Source organism: Callithrix jacchus, chromosome 13 (assembly GCF_049354715.1).
Source record: "Callithrix jacchus isolate 240 chromosome 13, calJac240_pri, whole genome shotgun sequence".
NCBI classification, from domain to species: domain Eukaryota; kingdom Metazoa; phylum Chordata; class Mammalia; order Primates; family Cebidae; genus Callithrix; species Callithrix jacchus.
In genome coordinates this window covers 5,770,395-5,790,635 of record NC_133514.1, presented here as the reverse complement: position 1 = coordinate 5,790,635, position 20,241 = coordinate 5,770,395, and the positions used below count along the sequence as shown (strand labels likewise).

The 20,241-nt window shown below is 41.3% G+C and overlaps 1 protein-coding gene across 4 annotated transcripts in view; it reads left to right on the top strand.

Moving 5' to 3' along the window:
• CSMD1 (CUB and Sushi multiple domains 1) overlaps nt 1-20,241 on the top strand; it is a 2,142,320-nt gene that overhangs the window by 2,061,839 nt on the left and 60,240 nt on the right. For all 4 annotated transcript variants that reach the window (XM_035269622.3, XM_017963591.4, XM_008979004.5 and 1 more), the window contains one exon: nt 15,162-15,335. In XM_035269622.3, coding sequence (XP_035125513.3) covers nt 15,162-15,335 — 174 coding nt within the window. The remainder of the gene's footprint in view (nt 1-15,161; nt 15,336-20,241) is intronic.

The window sequence follows — 20,241 nt, the reverse complement described above, 5'->3', positions numbered from 1 at the left end:
AATGGAGAGCCTTCTATTTAAGGGAATGTTAGCAAAATCCTCATTCCTGAACTAAACTGGTTAGTAGCAAGGTATTAATCTCATTTTGGGGAAGAAAGCAAAGTTAGAACTCTGCTTTCTTTGAACAGTGTTTCTGCCTCCAGCCTCGGAAATTCTGTATCTGTTTCCCTGCCTCTAGTTTTGTATACTGTATTCTGGTGTTTCTGACATGGAGTGCAGTAAACACTCGACCACTACACATAACTTATCTTCACATATGCAACTGTCTCAGGCCACACGCTTGTTTCATAAGCTCTCAGCCATTCGTCGACTTACAGGCTGGGCACAAGCTGTTCTGTCGCACTTTGCTGTATGTCTCTTGCATGTCTTCATGGACACTGGCATTTTCCAGAGTCACTGGATTCCCACTGAAATTATTGTTGGCTTCAAAAAAAGTGTTTTTATTAATGTCTGTAGCTCAGGTTGTGGCCATTGGCCAGGAGGAGTCCCTTTCACATCGCTTAATTGGTCCCTCTAACATCTCTGAAATGGTCCTTGTTTTATCATAAAAACAGGAAGTTCTATGGCTATCTGGAATTTTTCTTACCCAAACACATTGTTCTCCAAAGATGCCGGGTCTCTTTTAGTGGAGAGTGGTATCAGAAAACCAAATCTATGCCAGGGTAATGCAGTGTACCGTGCACATGGTCAGTGAGGTAGGGAAAGTTGCCATGGAGTTTATTGTTACTTTGTGACCAAGCTAAAATTTTCTGCTGGTCTTTTTTCCCCAAAAAGTGATACTGATGTTACCAATTTATTCTTGTATCTACTGATTGTTTTTAATAAACTGTATTAATACAGAGCTTGTCAATCTTTTTCTCTTTCTGGAGCATAGATGTGCCATCTTGGATGTTGTAGTGCTTGATTTTTTGTTTAAAGTGGATTTTCTCTAAGAGTTTAAAAACCTTAATGGCCCCTTTCTCCTCCTCTCTTGCCTAAATGTTTTGGAAATGGCATCAGAGTACTAGAATCCCCTTTACTAAGGTCATTCAGTAGACCTTCTATGGAAGGGATACTCCAGCCTCTTTGAAAACAACTGTTCTCTGGGATTTTCATAAAATGTTTATTTTTAAAATTTGAGGACGTGTGGTAGTTATTGATTGCTGCAAAACCAGTGACCACATGCTTAGGACCTTATGATACCGATTTGCCATAGCCCAGCTTCCAGGTTCAGATACCTGGCACATTTTGGCTGGATCCTCTGCTCACAATCTCACAGGGCTGAGTTCATGGTGTTGACAGGGCTGGAGGCCCAGTGAGGTCCAGTGAGGTTCCGATAAACGTCCCAAGCATGGCTCATGGGCAGAGTTTATGTCCTTGTGGCTGTGTGTCTGAGCCCTTTATGCTATTGCTCCTGATGGGGAAATGGTAAGCTCCTGGCCCTGCATCCCCCCAGCCTACCAGGCCCTCTCCTGAGTCCCATGTCTCTGACTTCAGGAAGGACTCAGTTCCTGGTAAGGACTCCCCTTCCCAGGCTGTTTTCATCCAGATAATCTCATTTCTTTATTAACTCAAAGTCACCTGACTCCTGAAATACTCAGAGTTCTGTCCTCACTCAAGGGGAGAAGATTTGAGGAGATGTTTTCACCCAGGGTTGGGACACTTAGGGACCACCCTCAAATACTGCCTACCACTAGACCCCAAAGAACTTTCCATAACTATGTCATATATTAAAAACAGGGCTGGGCACGGTGGCTCAAGCCTGTAATCCCAGCACTTTGGGCGGCCGAGGCGGGTAAATCACGAGGTCAAGAGATCAAGACCATCCTGGTCAACATGGTGAAACCCCGTCTCTACTCAAAATACAAAAAATTAGCTGGGCACGGTGGCGCGTGCCTGTAATCCCAGCTACTCAGGAGGCTGAGGCAGGAGAATTGCCTGAACCCAGAAGGCGGAGGTTGCAGTGAGCTGAGATCGTGCCATTGCATTCCAGCCTGGGTAACAGCAGCGAAACTCCATCTCAAAAAAAAAAAAAAATATTATTTTAAAATATTCATTTGTTAATTCATTTACATTAAAACTGATACAATTTTACAGGTGTATTAATTTAAAATAATATGTCAATTACATGCTTACACAAGTAACACATATTTATGAATAAGGGTTTATTTTCAAACAAAGCAAAAATTAATGTGAAGAGGGTCACATCATTTAAAAATTTTTCAAAGCTCCTTAATGTGTGGCTTAATAGAGGATGGCTGGATTCTCATAGCATCTTCTGCACTAACTTTGTCAAAGTTTGCTGTTTTGGTTGAGATATGAAAAATGAAATATACTGACGGTTGCTAGTGTAGTCATTGGAAAGGGAGATGCTTGTTGACCCCTAAAAGAATATCAGACATGCCCAGGAGTTCCTGGATTCCATTCGTAGAAGAGCTGTTTGAGAATAACACCATGAAATATACAGTTTTAGGGCACGTGTATCTATGGCACAGGCAGGTAGTACACAAAGCAGTGGAGGAAGCACTGCGAACAACATTTGTCTCACGTATCCTTTAACATGGATTTCCGTGAGTACTAGTGTCATCTATGTATTGTTCACAACCAGGTTTAATGTAATATTCAGTATTATTGCTTTTATTTACTTGGGACATATATTGAGTTCCTCAATATGGTAACCATCTACTCTCTTGAAAGTCATTTAATAATATCAGAAAAACATACGCAATATAATATTGGGAATTACACCACCTTTAAAACTTTGCTCCCCCAAAAGAAAATGCAAAACACAATTTTTAAAAACTTAAGATGTAGGCCAGGCACAGTGGCTCAGCACTTTGGGAGGCAAAGGCAAGTGGATCACCTGGGGTCACAAGTTTGAGACCAGCCTGACCAACATGGTGAAACACTGTCTCTACTGAAAAATGCAAAAATTACCCCGGCTTGGTGGCATGCACCTGTAACCCCAGCTACTTGGGAGGCTGAGGCAGGAGAATCGCTTGAACCCAGGGGGTTTTAGTGAGCTGAGATCACACCACTGCAATCTAGCCTGAGCAATGGAGTGAGACTGTCCCCTCAACAACAACAACAACAAAATTAAAATGTTAACAATTTCTGGGATCCACAAGAAAAAAAAAAATCAATAAATACATTAATTTATTTTTGCTGTAACACAATTTAATTTCATGTTATGCTTAAATTACATTTATCTCTCATGTTTCTTACTTTGCCAACACACACACACACACACAAACAAAACACACCATGAATCCTGGTAATAGTATAGTTTACCAGTAAGTAAGTGTGTAATAAACCCCAGGAAATTAAAACATAATTTAATTTCTTAAAGTAATGAAAATGACACATTTTTGTAAGGGCAATTTTCCACATTGTGGTAGCTTCTTCACAGAAGAAACACAGTGTCACTGTCCAGATTGTTTTGGATCAGGGCCAACAGAATCTTCAATGGTAGCATCACCCAAATCATGATCCAGCTGAGGAGCGGGCGTTTTCATTTTTTTTTTTTTTTTTTTTTTTGACTGCCTAGGGTTCATGTTAGAGTGGCCCTGCTCATAGGATCTCCCAGAACTTAATTGTTTTCAGTTACTTATTTGCTTAGGAGCTGGAAATGTTAGGCTTTCCCTTTCTGCTTGTCCAGTTAGCTCCAGATAAAGAGGTGAGCCTTGATCACCTAGTAATCACACTAATAATAACTGTGAAATCAGCTGAGAAATTCACCATTTTGGAAGGGTTTGTGCTATTCTAACTCCAGGCTATTCTAATATGTCCCTAGAGAAAAATCCAAGTCTCCGTGACCAAACAGACAGGAGACCATAGTCTCACCTTGAACAGTAAGCTCTGCAGTCTTGTCCTTGAAGACATAACAATGGAAAATTAAAATTTAATATCTAGGGGTGCCCGAACACCTTCCTAGCACAAAGCTGTTATACAGGTAGAAGGCTATTCTATTCTTATTGCTTTTGTTGTTTGAATTATTGTCTTTATTTTAAAAGAAAAACATTTGTCACAGAAATCCATGAATCACACAAAAAAATTCTTTGCATTTTACATTTTACACAACCACACTGACTCAGTGAGCTACACTGGAATTTTGTAATATTATAGACATTCAATGAACATGGCATAAATTCTGGATGGTACATCTTTTCTAAGTGCTTATTTAAGAGTTATCTTGGGAGATTGCTGGCAAGATGGCCAAATAGGAACAGCTCCAGTGTGCAGCTCCCAGCAAGATCAACACAGAAGGTGGGTGATCTCTGCATTTCCAGCTGAGGTACCTGGTTCATCTCACTGGGACTGGTTGGACAGTGGGTGCAGCCCAAAAAAGGCAAGCTGAAGCAGGGTGGAGCATCATCTCACCCCGGAAATGCAAGAGACTGGAGAACTCCCTCTCCTTGCCAAGGGAAGCCATTAGGTACTATTCCTTGCCCTCCGGCCCAGATACTGTGCTTTTCCCAGAGTCTTCACAACCCGCAGACCAGGAGATTCCCTCCAGTGCCTAAAATACCCAGTGCCCCAGGTTTCCAGCACCAAACTGGACAGCCGTTGTTTGGAAAGACTCTGAGCTAGCCACAGCAGTTTTATTTCCCCGTACCCCACAGGTGCCTAGAACAGCAGTGGGACAGAACCATTCACTCACCTGAAAAAGGGGGCTGAAGCCAGGGAGCCAAGTGATCTGGCTTGGCAGGTCCCACCCCCACAAAGACAAGCAAGCTAAGATCCACTGGCTGGAAATTCTCACAGCCACCACAGCAGTCTGAGATCGACCTGGGACTTTTGAGCCCAGTGGGGGGAGGGGTATCTACCACTGCGGAAGCTCAAGTAGGTGGTTTTAACCTCGCCTGTGTAAACAAAGTCACCAGGAAGTTCCAACAGGATAGAACTCAACATGGATCAGCAAGGCCTCTGCAGGCAGACTGTGTCACTAGACTCCCTCCTTGCTGGGCAGGGAGTGTCTGAAAAAAGGCAGCAGCCCATCAGGAACTTTATTAAAGTTCCCAACTTCCTGGGACAGAGCATCTGAGAAAAGGGTTGGTTATGGGTACAGCTTCAGCAGACTTCAGCGTCCTTCCCTGGCAGCTCTTAAGAGAGCAGCAGATCTTCCAGCAAAGCTTTTGAAATCTGATAAGAAATAGACTGCCTCATCAAGTGCCTCTTTGACCCCCGTGTATCCTGACTGGGAGACACCTCCCTGTAGGGGCGTGTCTCATATATGAAATACCTCATATAGGACAGCTCTGGCTAGCATCTGGCAGGTGCCTTTCTGGGATGAAGCCGTCAGAGGAAGAAACAAGCATCAATCTTTGCTGTTCTACAGCCTCCGCTGGTGATTCTCAGGCAAACAGAATCTGGAGTGGACCCTCAGCAAACTCCAGGAGCCTGACTGTTAGAAGGAAAACTAACAAACAGAAAGAAATAGTTGCAAAATCAACAGAAAGGACATCCACTCAGAGACCCCACCCAAAGGTCACCAATTTCAAAGAACAAAGGTAGAAAAATCCACGAAGAGAATAACCAGCCCAAAAAGGCTGAAAATTTCAAAAAAACCAAATACCTCTTCTCCTGCGAGGCATCAGAACTCCTCACCAGCAAGGCAACAAAGCTGAACAGAAAATGAGTTTGACAAACTGACGGGAACAGGCTTCAGAAGGTGGGCAGTAAAATTCTCTGAGCTTAATGAGCATTTTCTAACCCAATGCAAAGAAACTAAGAACTTTGAAAAATGGTTAGACAAAATGCTAACTAAAATAACCAATTTAGAGAATAACATACACAACCCTGATGGAGCTGAAAAGCACAGCATGAGAACTTCATGAAGCAAACACACGTTTCAATAGCCAAATCAATCAAGCAGAAGAAATCAGAGATTGAAGATCAACTCAATGAAATAAAGCAAGAAGACAGATTAGAGAAAAAAGAGTGAAAAGAATGAACAAGGCCTCCAAGAAATATGGGATTATGTGAAAAGACCAAATCTACATTTGATTGGTATATTTGAAGGTGAAGGGGAGAATGAAACCAAGTGAGAAAACACTCTTTAGGACATTTTCCAGGAGAATTTCCCCAACCTACCAAGTCCATCTAAAATTCAAATTCAGGAAATACAGAGACCATCACAAAGATATTCCTCAAGAAGAGCAACCCCAAGGCACGTAATTGTCAGATTCGCCAGGGTTGAAATGAAGGTAAAAATGCTAAGGACAGCCAGAGAAAAAGGTCAGGTTACCCACAAAGGGAAGCCTGTCAGACTCACAGCAGATCTATCAGCAGAAACCCTACAAGTCAGAAAAGAGTGGGAGCCAATATTAACATCCTTAAACAAAATCCTTTACAGACAAGCAATTGCTGAGAGATTTTGTTACCACCTGGCCTGCCTTACAAGAGCTCCTGAAGGAAGCACTGAACACAGAAAGGAACAACCAGTACCAGTCACTGCAAAAACACACCAAATTGTAAAGCCCATCAACACTATGAAGAAACTGCATCAACTAATGGGCAAAACAACCAGCTAGCATTATAATAGTAGGATCAAATTCACACATAACAATATTAATCTTAAATGTAAATGGACTAAATGCCCTAATTAAAAGATACAGACTGGCAAATTGGATGAAGAGTAGAGACCCATTGGTGTGTTATATTCAGGAGACCCATTGCAGATCTAAAGACACACATAGGCTCAAAATACAGGGATAGAGAAAGATTTACCAAGCAAATGGAAAGCAAAAAAATAAAATAAAAAATTTTTAAAAAGTAAGGGTTGCAATCCTATTATCTGATAAAACAGACGTTAAACCAACACAAATCAGAAGAGACAAAGAAGGGCATTACATAATGGTAAGGGGATCAATGCAACAAGAGGAGCTAACCATCCTAAATATATATGTACCCAATGCAGGAGCACCCAGATGCATAAAGCAAGTTCTTAACCTACAAAGAGACTTAGATTCTCACCCAATAATATTGGGAGACTTTAACACCCCACTTAGATCAATGAGACAGAAAATTAACAAGGACATTCAGGACTCTAACTCAGACCTGGACCAAGCAGACCTAACAGACATGTACAGAACACTCCACCCCAAATTTACAGAATATACATGCTTCTCAGCACTGCACTGCACTTATTCTAAAAACCTGACTACATAATTAGAAGTAAAACACTTCTGAGCAAATGCAAATGAACAGAAATCATAACAAACAGTCTCTCAGACCACAGTGCTAACAAATTAGAACTCAGGATTAAGAAACTCACTCAAAACCGCACAACTACATAGAAACTGAACAACCTGCTCCTGAATGACTACTGGATAAATAATGAAATGAGGGCAGAAATAAAGATGTTCTTGAAACCAATGAGAATGAAGACACAATGTACCGGAATCTCTCGGACACATTTAAAGCAGTGAGTAGAGGGAAATTTATAGCACTTAATGCCCACAAGAGAAATGAGGAAAGATCTAAAATTGACACCCTAACATCACAATTAAAACAACTAAGGAGCAAGAATGAATTTAAAAGCTAGCAGAAGACAAGATATAACTAAGATCAGAGGAGAACTGAAGGAGATAGAGACAAAAAAAAAAATCTTGAAAAAAAATTCAATGAATCCAGGAGCTGTTAAAAAAAAAAAAAAATCAACAAAATAGGTAGACCATGAGCAAGACCAATAACGAATAAAAGAGAGAAGAATCAAATAGATACAATGAAAAACTATAAAGGGGGCTGGGCGCAGTGGCTCACGCCTGTAATCTCAGCACTTTGGGAGGCCGAGGTGGGTGGATCACGAGGTCAAGAGATTGAGACCATCCTGGTCAACATGGTGAAATCCCATCTCTACTAAAAATACAAAACATCAGCTGGGCACGGTGGTGCGTGCCTGTAATCCCAGCTACTCAGGAGGCTGAGGCAGGAGAATTGCCTGAACCCAGGAGGCGGAGGTTGCGGTGAGCCGAGATCGCGCCATTGCACTCCAGCCTGGGTAACAGGAGTGAAACTCCATCTCAAAAAAAAAAAAAAAAAAAAAAAAATCAACTCCAATCCCACAGAAATACAAACTACCACCGGAGTATACTATAAACACCTCTATCCAAATAAACCAGTAAATATAGAAAAATGGATAAATTTCTGGACATATACACCGTCTCAAGACTAAATCAGGAAGAAGTCAAAATCCCGCAATAGACCAATAACAAGGTCTGAAATTGAGATAACAATTAATAGCCTACCAACCAAAAAAAGTCGAGGACCCGAGAGGTTCACAGCTGAATTCTACCAGCAGTACAAAGAGAAGCTGGTACCATTTCTTCTGAAACTACTCCAAACAACAGAAAATGAGGGAATCCTCTTTAACTCATTTTATCAGTCCAACATCATCCTGATACCAAAACCTGGCAGAGACACAACTAAAAAAGAAAATTTCAAGCCAATATCCATGATGAACATTGGTATGAAAATTTCAGTTAAGATACTGGCAAACCAAATCCAACAGCACATCAAAAAGCTTATCCATCACAATCAAGTCGGCTTTATCCCTGGGATGCAAGGCTGGTTCAACATATACAAATGAATAAATGTAATCCCTCACATAAACAGAACCAAAGACAAAAAACACATAATTATCTCAATTGATGCAGAGAAGGCCTTTGACAAAACTCAACAACCTTTCATGCTAAAAACTCTCAATAAACTAGGTATTGATGATATGCATCTTCAAATAATAAGAGCTATTTATTACAAACCCACAGCCAATTAATGCTGAATGGGCAAACACTGGAAGCATTCTCTTTGAAAACCAGCACAGAGGGCCGGGCACGGTGGCTCATGCCTGTAATCCCAGCACTTTGGGAGGCCGAGGCGCGTGGATCACGAGGTCAAGAGATCGAGACCATCCTGGTCAACATGGTGAAACCCCATCTCTACTAAAAATACAAAACATTAGCTGGGCATGGTGGCGCGTGCCTGTAATCCCAGCTACTCAGGAGGGTGAGGCAGGAGAATTGCCTGAACCCAGGAGGCGGAGGTTGCGGTGAGCTGAGATCACGCCATTGCACCCCAGCCTGGGTAACAAGAGTGAAACTCCGTCTCAAAAAAAAGAAAACCAGCACAGAACAAGGATGCCCTCTCTCACCATTTCTATTCAACATTGTATTGGAAGTTCTGGCCAGGACAATCAGGCAAGAAAAATAAATAAATAGTATTCAAATAGGTAAAGAGGAAGTCAGACTGTCTCTATTTGCAGTCGACATGGTTGTATATTTAGAAGACTCCATCATGTCAGCCCCAAATCTCAAGCTGATAGCAACTTCAGCAAAGTCTCAGGATACAAAAATCAATGAGCAAAGATCACAAGCATTCCTATAAACCAGTAACAGACAAATAGAGAGCCAAATCATGAGTGAACTCCCATTCACAACTGCCACAAAGAGAATAAAATACCTAGGAATACAACTAACAAGGGATGCGAAGGACCTCTTCAAGAACTACAAACCACTGCTCAAGGAAATAAGAGCGGGCACAAACAGATGTAGAAACATTCCATGCTCATGGGGAGGAAGAATCAGTATCATGAACATGGCCATACTGCTCAAAGTAATCTATATATTCAATGCTATACCCATCAAGTTACCATTAACTGTCTTCACAAAATTGAAAAAAAAAAAAAAAAAAACCCTGAAATTTCATGATACCAAAAAAGAGCCCACATAGCCTAGACAATCCTAAGCACAAATATTTAATTAAAAAAATTTTTTTAAAGCCGGAGGCATCACACTACCTGACTTCAAACTACAGTAATAAAAACAGCCTGGTATTGGTACCAAACCAGAGATACAGACCAAGGGACTAGAACAGAGGTCACTGAAACAACCCCACACACCTACAACCATCTGATTTTGACAAACATGACAAAGACAAGCAATGAGGAAAAGATTCCCTATTTAATAAATGCTGCTGGGAAAACTGGCTAGCCATATGCAGAAAGCTGAAACTGGATCCCTTCCTTACACCTTACACAAAAATTAACTTGAGATCAATTAAAAATTTAAACCTAAGACCTGACACCATAAAAATCCTAGAAGAAAACCTAGGCAGTACCATTCAGAACATAGGCATAGGCAAGGGCTTCATGACTAAAACACCAAAAGCAATGGCAACAAAAGCCAAAATAGACAAATGGCATCTAATGAAACTAAAGAGCTTCTGCACAGCAAAAGCAACTATCATTAGAGTGAACTGACAACCAACAGAATGGGAAAGTATTTTTGTGATCCATCCACCTGACAGAGGGCTAATAACCAGAATCTACAAAGAATTTAAACAAATTTAAAAGAAGAAAACAACCCCATCAAAAAGTGGGTAAAGAATACGAACAGATATTTCTCAAAATGAGACATTTATGCAGCCAACAAACATATGGGAAAAAAACCTCATCAACACTGGGCATTAGAGATATGCAAATCAAAACCACATTGAGATACCATCTCACACCAGTTAGAATGGCGATCATTGGCGCGGTGGCTCAAGCCTGTAATCCCAGCACTTTGGGAGGCCAAGGAGGGTGGATCACGAGGTCAAGAGATCGAGACCATCCTGGTCAACATGGTGAAACCCCGTCTCTACTAAACATACAAAAAATTAGCTGGGCATGGTGGCGCGTGCCTGTAATCCCAGCTACTCAGGAGGCTGAGGCAGGAGAATTGCCTGAACCCAGGAGGCGGAGGTTGTGGTGAGCCGAGATCGCGCCATTGCACTCCAGCCTGGGTAACAAGAGCGAAACTCCGTCTCAAAAAAAAAAAAAAAAAAAAATCAGGAGACAATAGATGCTGGAGAAATAGGAACGCTTTTACACTGTTGGTGGGAGTATAAATTAGTTTAACCATTGTGGAAGACAATGTGGTGATTCCTCAAGGATCTAGAACTAGAAATACTATTTGACCCAGCAATCCCATCACTAGGTGTATACCCAAAGGAGTATAAACCATTCTATTATAAAGATGCATGCACAAGTGGTGTGTGTGTGTGTGTGTGTGTGTGCACAAGCGCGGCACTATTCATAAGAGCAAAGACTTGGAACCAACTCAAATGCCCATCAATGATATACTGGATAAAGAAAACATGGCACATATATGCCATGGAATACTATGCAGCCATAAAAAATGATGAGTTCATGTCCTTTGCAGGACATGAATGAAGCTGGAAACCATCATTCTCAGCAAACTGACACAAGAACAGAAAACCAAACACCACATATTCTTACTCATAAGTGAGTGTGGAACAACAAGAACACATGGACACAGGGATGGGAGCATCACACACAGGGGCCTGTTGGGGGTGGATGTATGGGGCTAGGGGATGGATAGCAGTGGGGTGGGGGGCCAGGGAAGGGATAGCATTAGGATAAATACCTAATGTCAATGATGGGGTGATGCACGCAGCAAACCACCATGGCACGTGTGTACCTATGTAACAAACCTGCACATTCTGAACAGGTACCCCAGAACTTAAAGTATACTAATTTCTTTAAAAGTTATTTTTAATTTGACATCAGTCAAACTGTGAAATGGGCAGGCTAGTGCTGAAAGGTCTCCTGTTTGTTACTAGAGGCAGGCCTGGATTGATCATTAAACTTACAGGAGCCTGTGTTCGTCAGATGTATCTCATTTATACCCGAGGAAACCAGACTAGCCATTGTCATTCCATTCCATTGTCAGAGTGGCCATCAGACATCACTCAGAACTACCTACCATTGAATTTTCTTGATAATATTCTCAGAAGCAAATGCCCAGCTCACATCAAATAACTCTAGTGACAGCCCATTGCCCCAGAGACAGCTGGTTTCATGTTTGAACATTTTCACTTTGAAGGAGGCTTTCTATTGACTTATATCCAGTGATTGATGGTGGCTCTATTCCTCCAGGCCTTATAAAACAATTCCTGACTCTGGTCTACACAGAGTACCTTCGTGTATTTGCAAACAATCGTTCTGAGTCCTCTGAGCCTTTTATTCAAGGTAAAGAGAGCCTCCTTGCTCACGCATTTCCTCGCCAGCTGCTTATTCTTCATGGAGGTCTGCATGCTCACTTGACTTTTTTTTTTTTCAGCTACAATCTATTTGAGAAGATCTACTCTTAGGTTTATGTTTGTTTATTACACTCACAAGTAATATCCACATTTCTGACGGGAGTACTGTCCTTACAAGTATAAGAACTGATCTGTCACAATACAAGCTTTTTAAGTAGACATATTTCAACATGAATATAATCACAGAATTGAAGGAAAGACAAAAAAAGAGATGTTACTGTGGGAAGGGAGGGTGGTGGCTTGGAATCCCTAGGGACAGTGAGAAAACACACTGTGGATGTGGGATTGCAGGAGCATTCTGGGTGCTGAGGACACACTTTTAATGAAATGAAAAAAAAAGGAAACTTAAGAAATTCATTTTTAAAAACTTGAGAGGAAAAAGAACATGAAAATAAGGCTTTCCCTTTGATGTTTGACAAAGCCTATTTTTAGTAGGGAGGAGCTCCCCACTTTCAATCAGGCAACATTTCCAAGTTGTTCTTGCTATCTTTATTAGTGCAGTGAGTTTGCTACCATACAAGGAAACTCTGTGTCCGAAATTCTATTATTCAGCTACTGAAAAGCTAAAAGTTTGCTCCATTACTTCTTCTTTACGATTGAGTAAATCTTGTTAGAGGACAAACTTAAAATAGTTTTGTCACCATAATGTTTTTAACAGAGACTTCAATAATAGAAACAGATGTATGAGCAGAGGGAGGTGTTCTTGCTGCTCCACCACTGAAGGCGAAGGTGCGCTGAGACCTCCACGTGGAATTCCACTCAGACCTCAGTGTTATATAACGGTTTCTCTGACAAGCACGAAAGTTCAGACAAGATCCGGTTATCTTAAATCACTACAGATGGATCTTTAAATATCATAGTTCATGAAGTTCACACTATGCTTTGGAAAAGGCTTAATGGAAAGTTCATAACAAATTGTAAAAATCTAAATCCTACGTGAATTCATTGACATTTGGTAAACGTATTAGCATATTACTAAATGCATATGCTATGACACTGTAATAGTTTAGCAATCCCCGAAACTAATAAACCACGGAGCCTCTCTCAGTAACAATCATGTGCTGGTCATGATGGACTCGAGTTCAACTTCCCCATGCCTGGTAGAGCCTCCAGTAGAAAACAGTGTGTCTGGCTGTGTCTGTCTGAACATTTGAAATAGAGCCTAGGTCATCCTATCATATCATGGAGTAAAGACAGCTTAATTAAAAGGTCTGGGGATTTGGGGGTGCCAAGGTGGGAGGATCACTTGAGTCTAGTAGTTCCAGACCAGCCTAGACAACATAGGGAGACCCCTATCTCTACAAAAGTTAAATTTTAAAAAAAAAAATAGCTGAGCATGGTGGTACCCACATCCCAAACTACTTGGGAGGCTGAGGCAGAAGGATCACTTGAACTCAGGAGGTCAGGGCTGCTGCTGGAAGCTACAGATGCACCACTGCACAGTAAGCTGAGCAGCAGAGCAACTCTGCCTCCATAAGCAACAACAACAAAAGGGCTGGTTTCAGTGGTACATGCATAATTTTGTTTTCCTCACTTAAATTATCTTAATGGTTTTCTACCTTTGATTCAATTGACTCAGTAGGTCCTGATTTATTACGTTACCTTTAGCTAACCCTGTTTGAGCCTGCTTATCGTGCAAGTGTTGGCTTCTGTTTGAATTTAATGTAAAAGCCTGTGCAGTAGGAACTGTTATCAACTCATAACAGGGACCAGAGACTTAGGAAATTGGCCAGTGCCACCTGGCTTGTGCATGGCAGAACCAGGCCTGACTCTGGGTGGCCTGCAGCCAGAATCTGGGTTCTTCCTCACTATATTTTACTGTAAATGAGAGGGAACATAACGTTTGCCACCGCAGGCAGCACCTAAGCACCTTACGTATCAGTGCTCATCTGGCACTCTTACACTTGCTCTGAGTAGCTTTACTTACAGTTTCAGTCTTACCCATTTAAAACATATTTAAGCCTCTGATGATTAGGTTGGCCTGGATACCCTTGTTTTTTCCTCCCTCCCCCGAGATGCTATGATTTCCTGTGCTGAAGTGTTTATAGAGCTGAAAAGCAGAGATGTAAGTGGTATAGTTGGAATATGTAATGAGGGTGGCCATTAATTTATTTCCCAAACTGTAGTAATTTCGTGGGTGAAAATGGACACGATCAAGAACTGTGCTGAGACAGCAAGTGTAAACATGCGGCATAGGGTCAGCCTACTGATGCCCACTTAAGGTCTAGTTTATATTTATATGCACGTTTTAATTTTTGGAAAGTCTCTAAATGCCCTGGGTAGTCAGCATTCTTACGGAGTTCATGATCCCAACAAATAATGCAAGTATCTAAAAACAACAAATAAACGGACCAATGCTATGCATTCAGAAGTCTTAGATTTTAATACGATACTGCTTTGTCCCAGCTGATTGGCTTTGGTAAAGAAAGTTGGCATTCCTTATTTCCTGGTAGGCTCATGAGGCGTCTAGTAATTACTACTATATAATTCTTGGGATTGATACGGACATAGAGGTAAAGATATAGACAATTTATTTGATGGACATGCCTGTGCATAAATATTTTGTGTACTGTGTATTTTTTCAAGAATGATTCACCTGTACCTGTCAGAATGAAAATAAAAATAACATCAATGGGTCAAGGTGTGGGAGGTTGAGGTGGGCAGATCACTTGAGATCAGGAGTTTGAGATCAGACTGGCCAACACGGCAAAACCCCATCTAGTGGCAGGTGCCTGTAATTTTAGCTACTTGGGAGGCAGTTCAAGTGATTTTCCTGTCTGAGCCTCCCAAGTAGCTAAATCATTGAACTCCATCTCAATGACAACAAAAATGGGCAACTGGAGGAATCTAGAATATTTTGGAATCCACTTTAACCTTTTAGGTTTCTGTTTCAAGGACATAAAGATGAAAAATTAAGGTTCTTAGGTGACTGGTCTATCCGGCCCTAAGAAAATATCCCTCATTCATATTCTCAGTGAAAATTAAGACTAAAAATAGTTTGTGTGTGTTTTTAAAGCACAGGAATAATCTGTTTACCTGAATTGATGTTCACATTTTTTTTCTTTTTCTCCCCCTTCTAGTTATCTCATGTGGGAGCCTTTCCTTTCCCCCAAATGGCAACAAGATTGGAACATTGACGGTTTACGGGGCTACAGCTATATTTACGTGTAACACCGGCTACACCCTCGTGGGATCTCATGTCAGAGAGTGCTTGGCAAATGGGCTCTGGAGTGGCAGTGAAACTCGATGTCTGGGTAAATTAATCTATGTTCTGGGATTTATTTAATTCAAATGAAGCTTAGATTACAGCTGTGTAACACATATGACTTCTTACTGTAATGTCTTAAATTTTTTCTTTGAGTATCTAAAGAGATTTGTTTTTAATCCAAGCAATAAATGAAAGTCATATATTGCCCTAAGTGCCATAAAGGCAATTTTACAAGAGTGCTGAGAATATGACCACACTCAAATGCCATCATGATTTCAGGACATACAAAAATGAATTTCAAGCACATTGCACATTTTAAATTTTAAAAAATTTAAAAATTAAGTCAGTGAATTGAAGTTATATTTATTCAAATTGATATAAGTATGGTGAATTATATAAAATGATGTGTATTGGCCCCTGGGCAAGATGGCCAAATAGGAACAGCTCTGGTGTACAGCTCCTGGCAAGACTGATGCAGACAGTGGGTGATTTTCACATTTCCAACGGAGGCACCTGGTTCATCTCATTGGGACTGACTGGACAGTGGGTGTAGCACAGGAGGGTGAGCCCTAAAGCAGTATGGGGCATTGCCTCACCTGGGAGGTGCAAGGGGCTAAGGAACTCCCTCCACTAGCCAAGGGAAGCCATTAGGTACCGTTTCCTGCACTCAGGCTCAGATACTGCACTTTTCCCGTGGTCTTCGCAACACACAGACCAAGAGATTCCCTCTGGTACCTACACAACCACCAGGGCCCTGGATTTCCAGCACAAAACTGGGCGGCCATTTGAGTAGAAACCAAGCTAGCTGCAGCAGTTTTCTTCACAAACCTCGGTGGTGCCTAGACACCAGCAAGGCAGAACTGTTCACTCCCCTGTAGAGGGGGGCTGAAGCGAGGGAGCACCTACCCCATGGAGACCAGCAAGCTAAGATCCGCTGGTTTAACATTCTGGCAGTCTGCACAGCAGTCTGAGCTCCACCTGGGACATTCAAGCTCAGTGAAGGGGGGGGGGAGTTTGCCATTGCTGAGGCCCCAGGAGGCAGTTTCAACCCCATAGTGTAAGCAAAGCTGCTGGGAAATCTGAGCTGGATGGAGCCCAACACAGCTTAGCAGCTGCAGGCACTGTCTCACTAGATGTCCTTGTTGTGCAGGGCATCTCTGAAAAAAGGTACCAGCCAGTCAGGGACTTATCAATAAAACTCCCACCTTCCTGAGACAGAATACCTGGGAAGGGGGCAGTTGTAGGTACCGCTTCAGCAGACCTAAACGTCCCTGTCTGGCAGCTCAGCAGAGAGCAACAGATTTCCAACACAGCACTTGAACTCTGAAAAGGGACACACTGCCTCCTCAAGTGGCTCCCTGACCCCTGTTATCCTGACTGAGATACACCTCCCAGTAGGGGCCAATGGACACCTCATACAGGAGAGCTCTGGCTGGCATCTGGCGGGTACCCCTCTGGGACAAAGCTACCAGAGGAAGGAAAAGGCACCAATCTTTGCTGTTCTGTAGCCTCCACTGATGATTCCCAGGCGCACAGGATCTGGAGCGGACCCCCAACTAACTCCAGTACAGCTGTAGCAGAGGGGCCTGACTGTTAGAAATCTAACAAACAAAAAGTGGTTTCAACATCAACAAAAAGGACTTCCATTCAGAGACCCCATCCAAAGGCAACGTACCTCGAAGACCAAAGGGAGACCAATCCATGAAGATGGGAAGAAATCAGCACACAAGGAATGAAAACTCCAAAAACAAGAACGTCCCTTCTCTTTTAAGGGATTACAGTTCCATGTCAGCAAGGGAACAAAACTGGATGGAGAAGGAGTTTGACAAATTGACAGAAGCAGGATTCAGAAGGTGGGTAATAACAAACCTCTCCAAGCTAAAAAAGAGAAAAGAAGCACATTCTCACCCAATACAAGGAAAATTAGAATCTAGAAATATGGTTAGACAAAATGCTAACTAGAATAACCAGCTTAGAGAAGAACACAAACAACATGATGGAGCTGGAAAACACAGCATGAGAACTTCATAAAGCATATACAAGTTTCAATCGCTGAGTTGATCAAGTGGAAGAAATGATAACAGATATTGAATATCAACACAATGAAATAAGGTGAGAGGACAAGATTAGAGACAAAAGAGTGAAAATGAGTGAACAAAGCCTCCAAGAAATAAGGGATTACATAAAAAGACCAAATCCACATTTGATTGGTGTACCTTAAAGTGACAGGGAGAATGAAACCAAATTGGAAAACACTGTTCAGGACATTATCCAGGAGAATTTCCCCAACCTAGCAAGGCAGGCAAACATGAAAATTCAGGAAACACAGACAGCGCCACAAAGATACTCCTCGAGGAGACGACCACCAAGACACATAACCGTCAGATTCACCAGCATTGAAATGAAGGAAAAAATGCTAAGGGCAGCCAGAGAGAAAGGTTAGGTTACACATAGGGAAGCCCATCAGACTCACAGCAGATCATTGGCATAAACCCTCCAAGCAAGAAGAGAGTGGTGGCCAATATTTAACATTCTTAAAGGAAATAATTTTCAACCCAGAATTTCAAATCCAGCTAAACTGAGCTTCATAAGCAAAGAAGAAAAAATTTCTTTACAGACAAGCAACAGCTGAGAGATTTTGTCACCACCAGGACTGCATAAGAGCTCCTGAAGGAAGCACTAAACATGTAAAGGAATTACCAGTGCAAGCCACTGCAAAGCCGTACCAAATTGATGCTATGAAGAAACTGTATCAACTAATGGGCAAAATAACTAGCTAGCATCATAATGGTAGGATCGAATTCACACATAATAGTATTAACCTTAAATGTAAATGGGTTAAATTACCCAGTTAAAAGACACAGCCTGGCAAATTGGATAAAGAGTCAAGACCCCTTTGGGAGGCCGAAGCGGGTGGATCACAAGGTCAAGAGATCAAGAACATCCTGGTCAACATGGTGAAACCCCGTCTCTACTAAAAATACAAAAATTAGCTGGGCACGGTGGCGTGTGCCTGTAATCCCAGCTACTCAGGAGGCTGAGGCAGGAGAATTGCCTGAACCCAGGAGGCGGAGGTTGCGGTGAGCCGAGATTGCGCCATTGCACTCCAGCCTGGGTAACAAGAGCAAAACTCTGTCTCAAAAAAAAAAAAAAAAGAGTCGAGACCCATTGGTGTTCTGTATTTAGCAGACCCATCACACCTATAAAGATACACATAGGCTCAAAATAAAGGGATGGAGGAAGATTCATCAAGCAAATGGAAAGAAAAAACAAGCAGGGGTTGCAATCCTAGACTCTGATAAAACAGACTTTAAACCATCAAAGATCAAAAGAGACAAGAACATTACATACTGGTAAAGGGATTAATACAATAAGAAGAGCTAACTATCATAAATATATGTGCACCCAATGCAGGAGCACTCAGATTCATAAAGCACATTCTTAGAGACCTACAAAGAGACTTAGACTCCCACACAATAATGGGAGACTAACACCCCACTGTCAATATTAGATCAACAAAACAGAAAATTAACAAGGATATACTGGACTTGAACACATCACTGGACCAAGCAGACCTAATAGACATCTACAGAAACCTCCACACCAAATCAACAAAACATACATACTTCTCAGCACCACATCATATCCATTCTAAAATTGACCGTGTAACTGGAAATAAAACATTCATTAGCAAATGCAAAAGAATGGAAATCATAAAAAAAAGGTCTAAGACCACAGTGCAATCAAATTAGAAGTCAAGGTTAAGAAACTCACTCAAAACTGCACAACTACATGGAAACTGAACAACATGCCCTGAATGACTACTGGATAAACAACGAAATGAAGGCAGAAATAAAGATGTTCTTTGAAACTAATGAGAATGAAGACACAGCATACTAGAATCTCTGGGCAGATTTAAAGCAGTGTGTGGAGAGAAATATATAGAACTAAATGACCACAAGAGAAAGCTGGAAAGACCTAAAATTGACACCCTAACATCACAATTAAAAGAACTAGAGAAGTAAGGACAAACAAATTCAAAAGCCAGCAGAATACAGGAACACTAATGAATCCAGGAACTGGATTTTTGAAAAGATCAACAAAACAGACCACTAGCCAGACTAATAAATAAGAGAAGAATCAAATAGATGCAATAAAAATGATAAAAGTCATATTACCACCAATTCTATAGAAATACAAATTACCATCAGAATAGTATAAATACCTCTATGCAAATAAAACAGAAAACTAAAATGAATGGATAAGTTCCTGGGCACTTACACTTTCCAAAGACTAAACAAGGAAGAAGCCGAATGCCTGAATAGACTGATAACAAGATTGGAAATGAAGGCAGTAATTAATAGCCTACTAACCAAAAAAAGTCCAGGACCAGACAGGTTCACAGCCAAATTCTAAAAAAGGTACAAAGAGGAGATGGTACCATTCCTTCTGAAACTATTCCAAACAATAGAAAAAGAAGGTATCCTCCCTAACTTATTCTGTGAGGTCAATGTTATCCTGATACCAAAGCCTGGCAAAGACACAACTAAAAAAGAAAACGCCATGCCAATATCTATGATGAACACTGATGTGAAAATTCTCGACAAAATACTGGCAGACCAAATCCAACAGCACATCAAAAAGCTTACTCATCACGATCAAGCTGGCTTCATCTCTGGGACCCAAGGCTGGTTCAACATATGCAAATCAATAAATGTAATCCATCACATAAACAGGACCAAAGACAAAAACCACATGATTACCTCAATAGATGCAGAGAAGGCCTTCAACGAAATTCAACAGCCCTTTTTGCTAAAAATTCTCAATAAACCAGGTATTGATGAAATGTATCTCAAAATAATAAGAGCTATTTATGACAAACCTATAGCCAATAACATAGTGAATGGGCAAAAACTGGAAGCATTCCCTCTGAAAACTGGCACAAGAGAAGG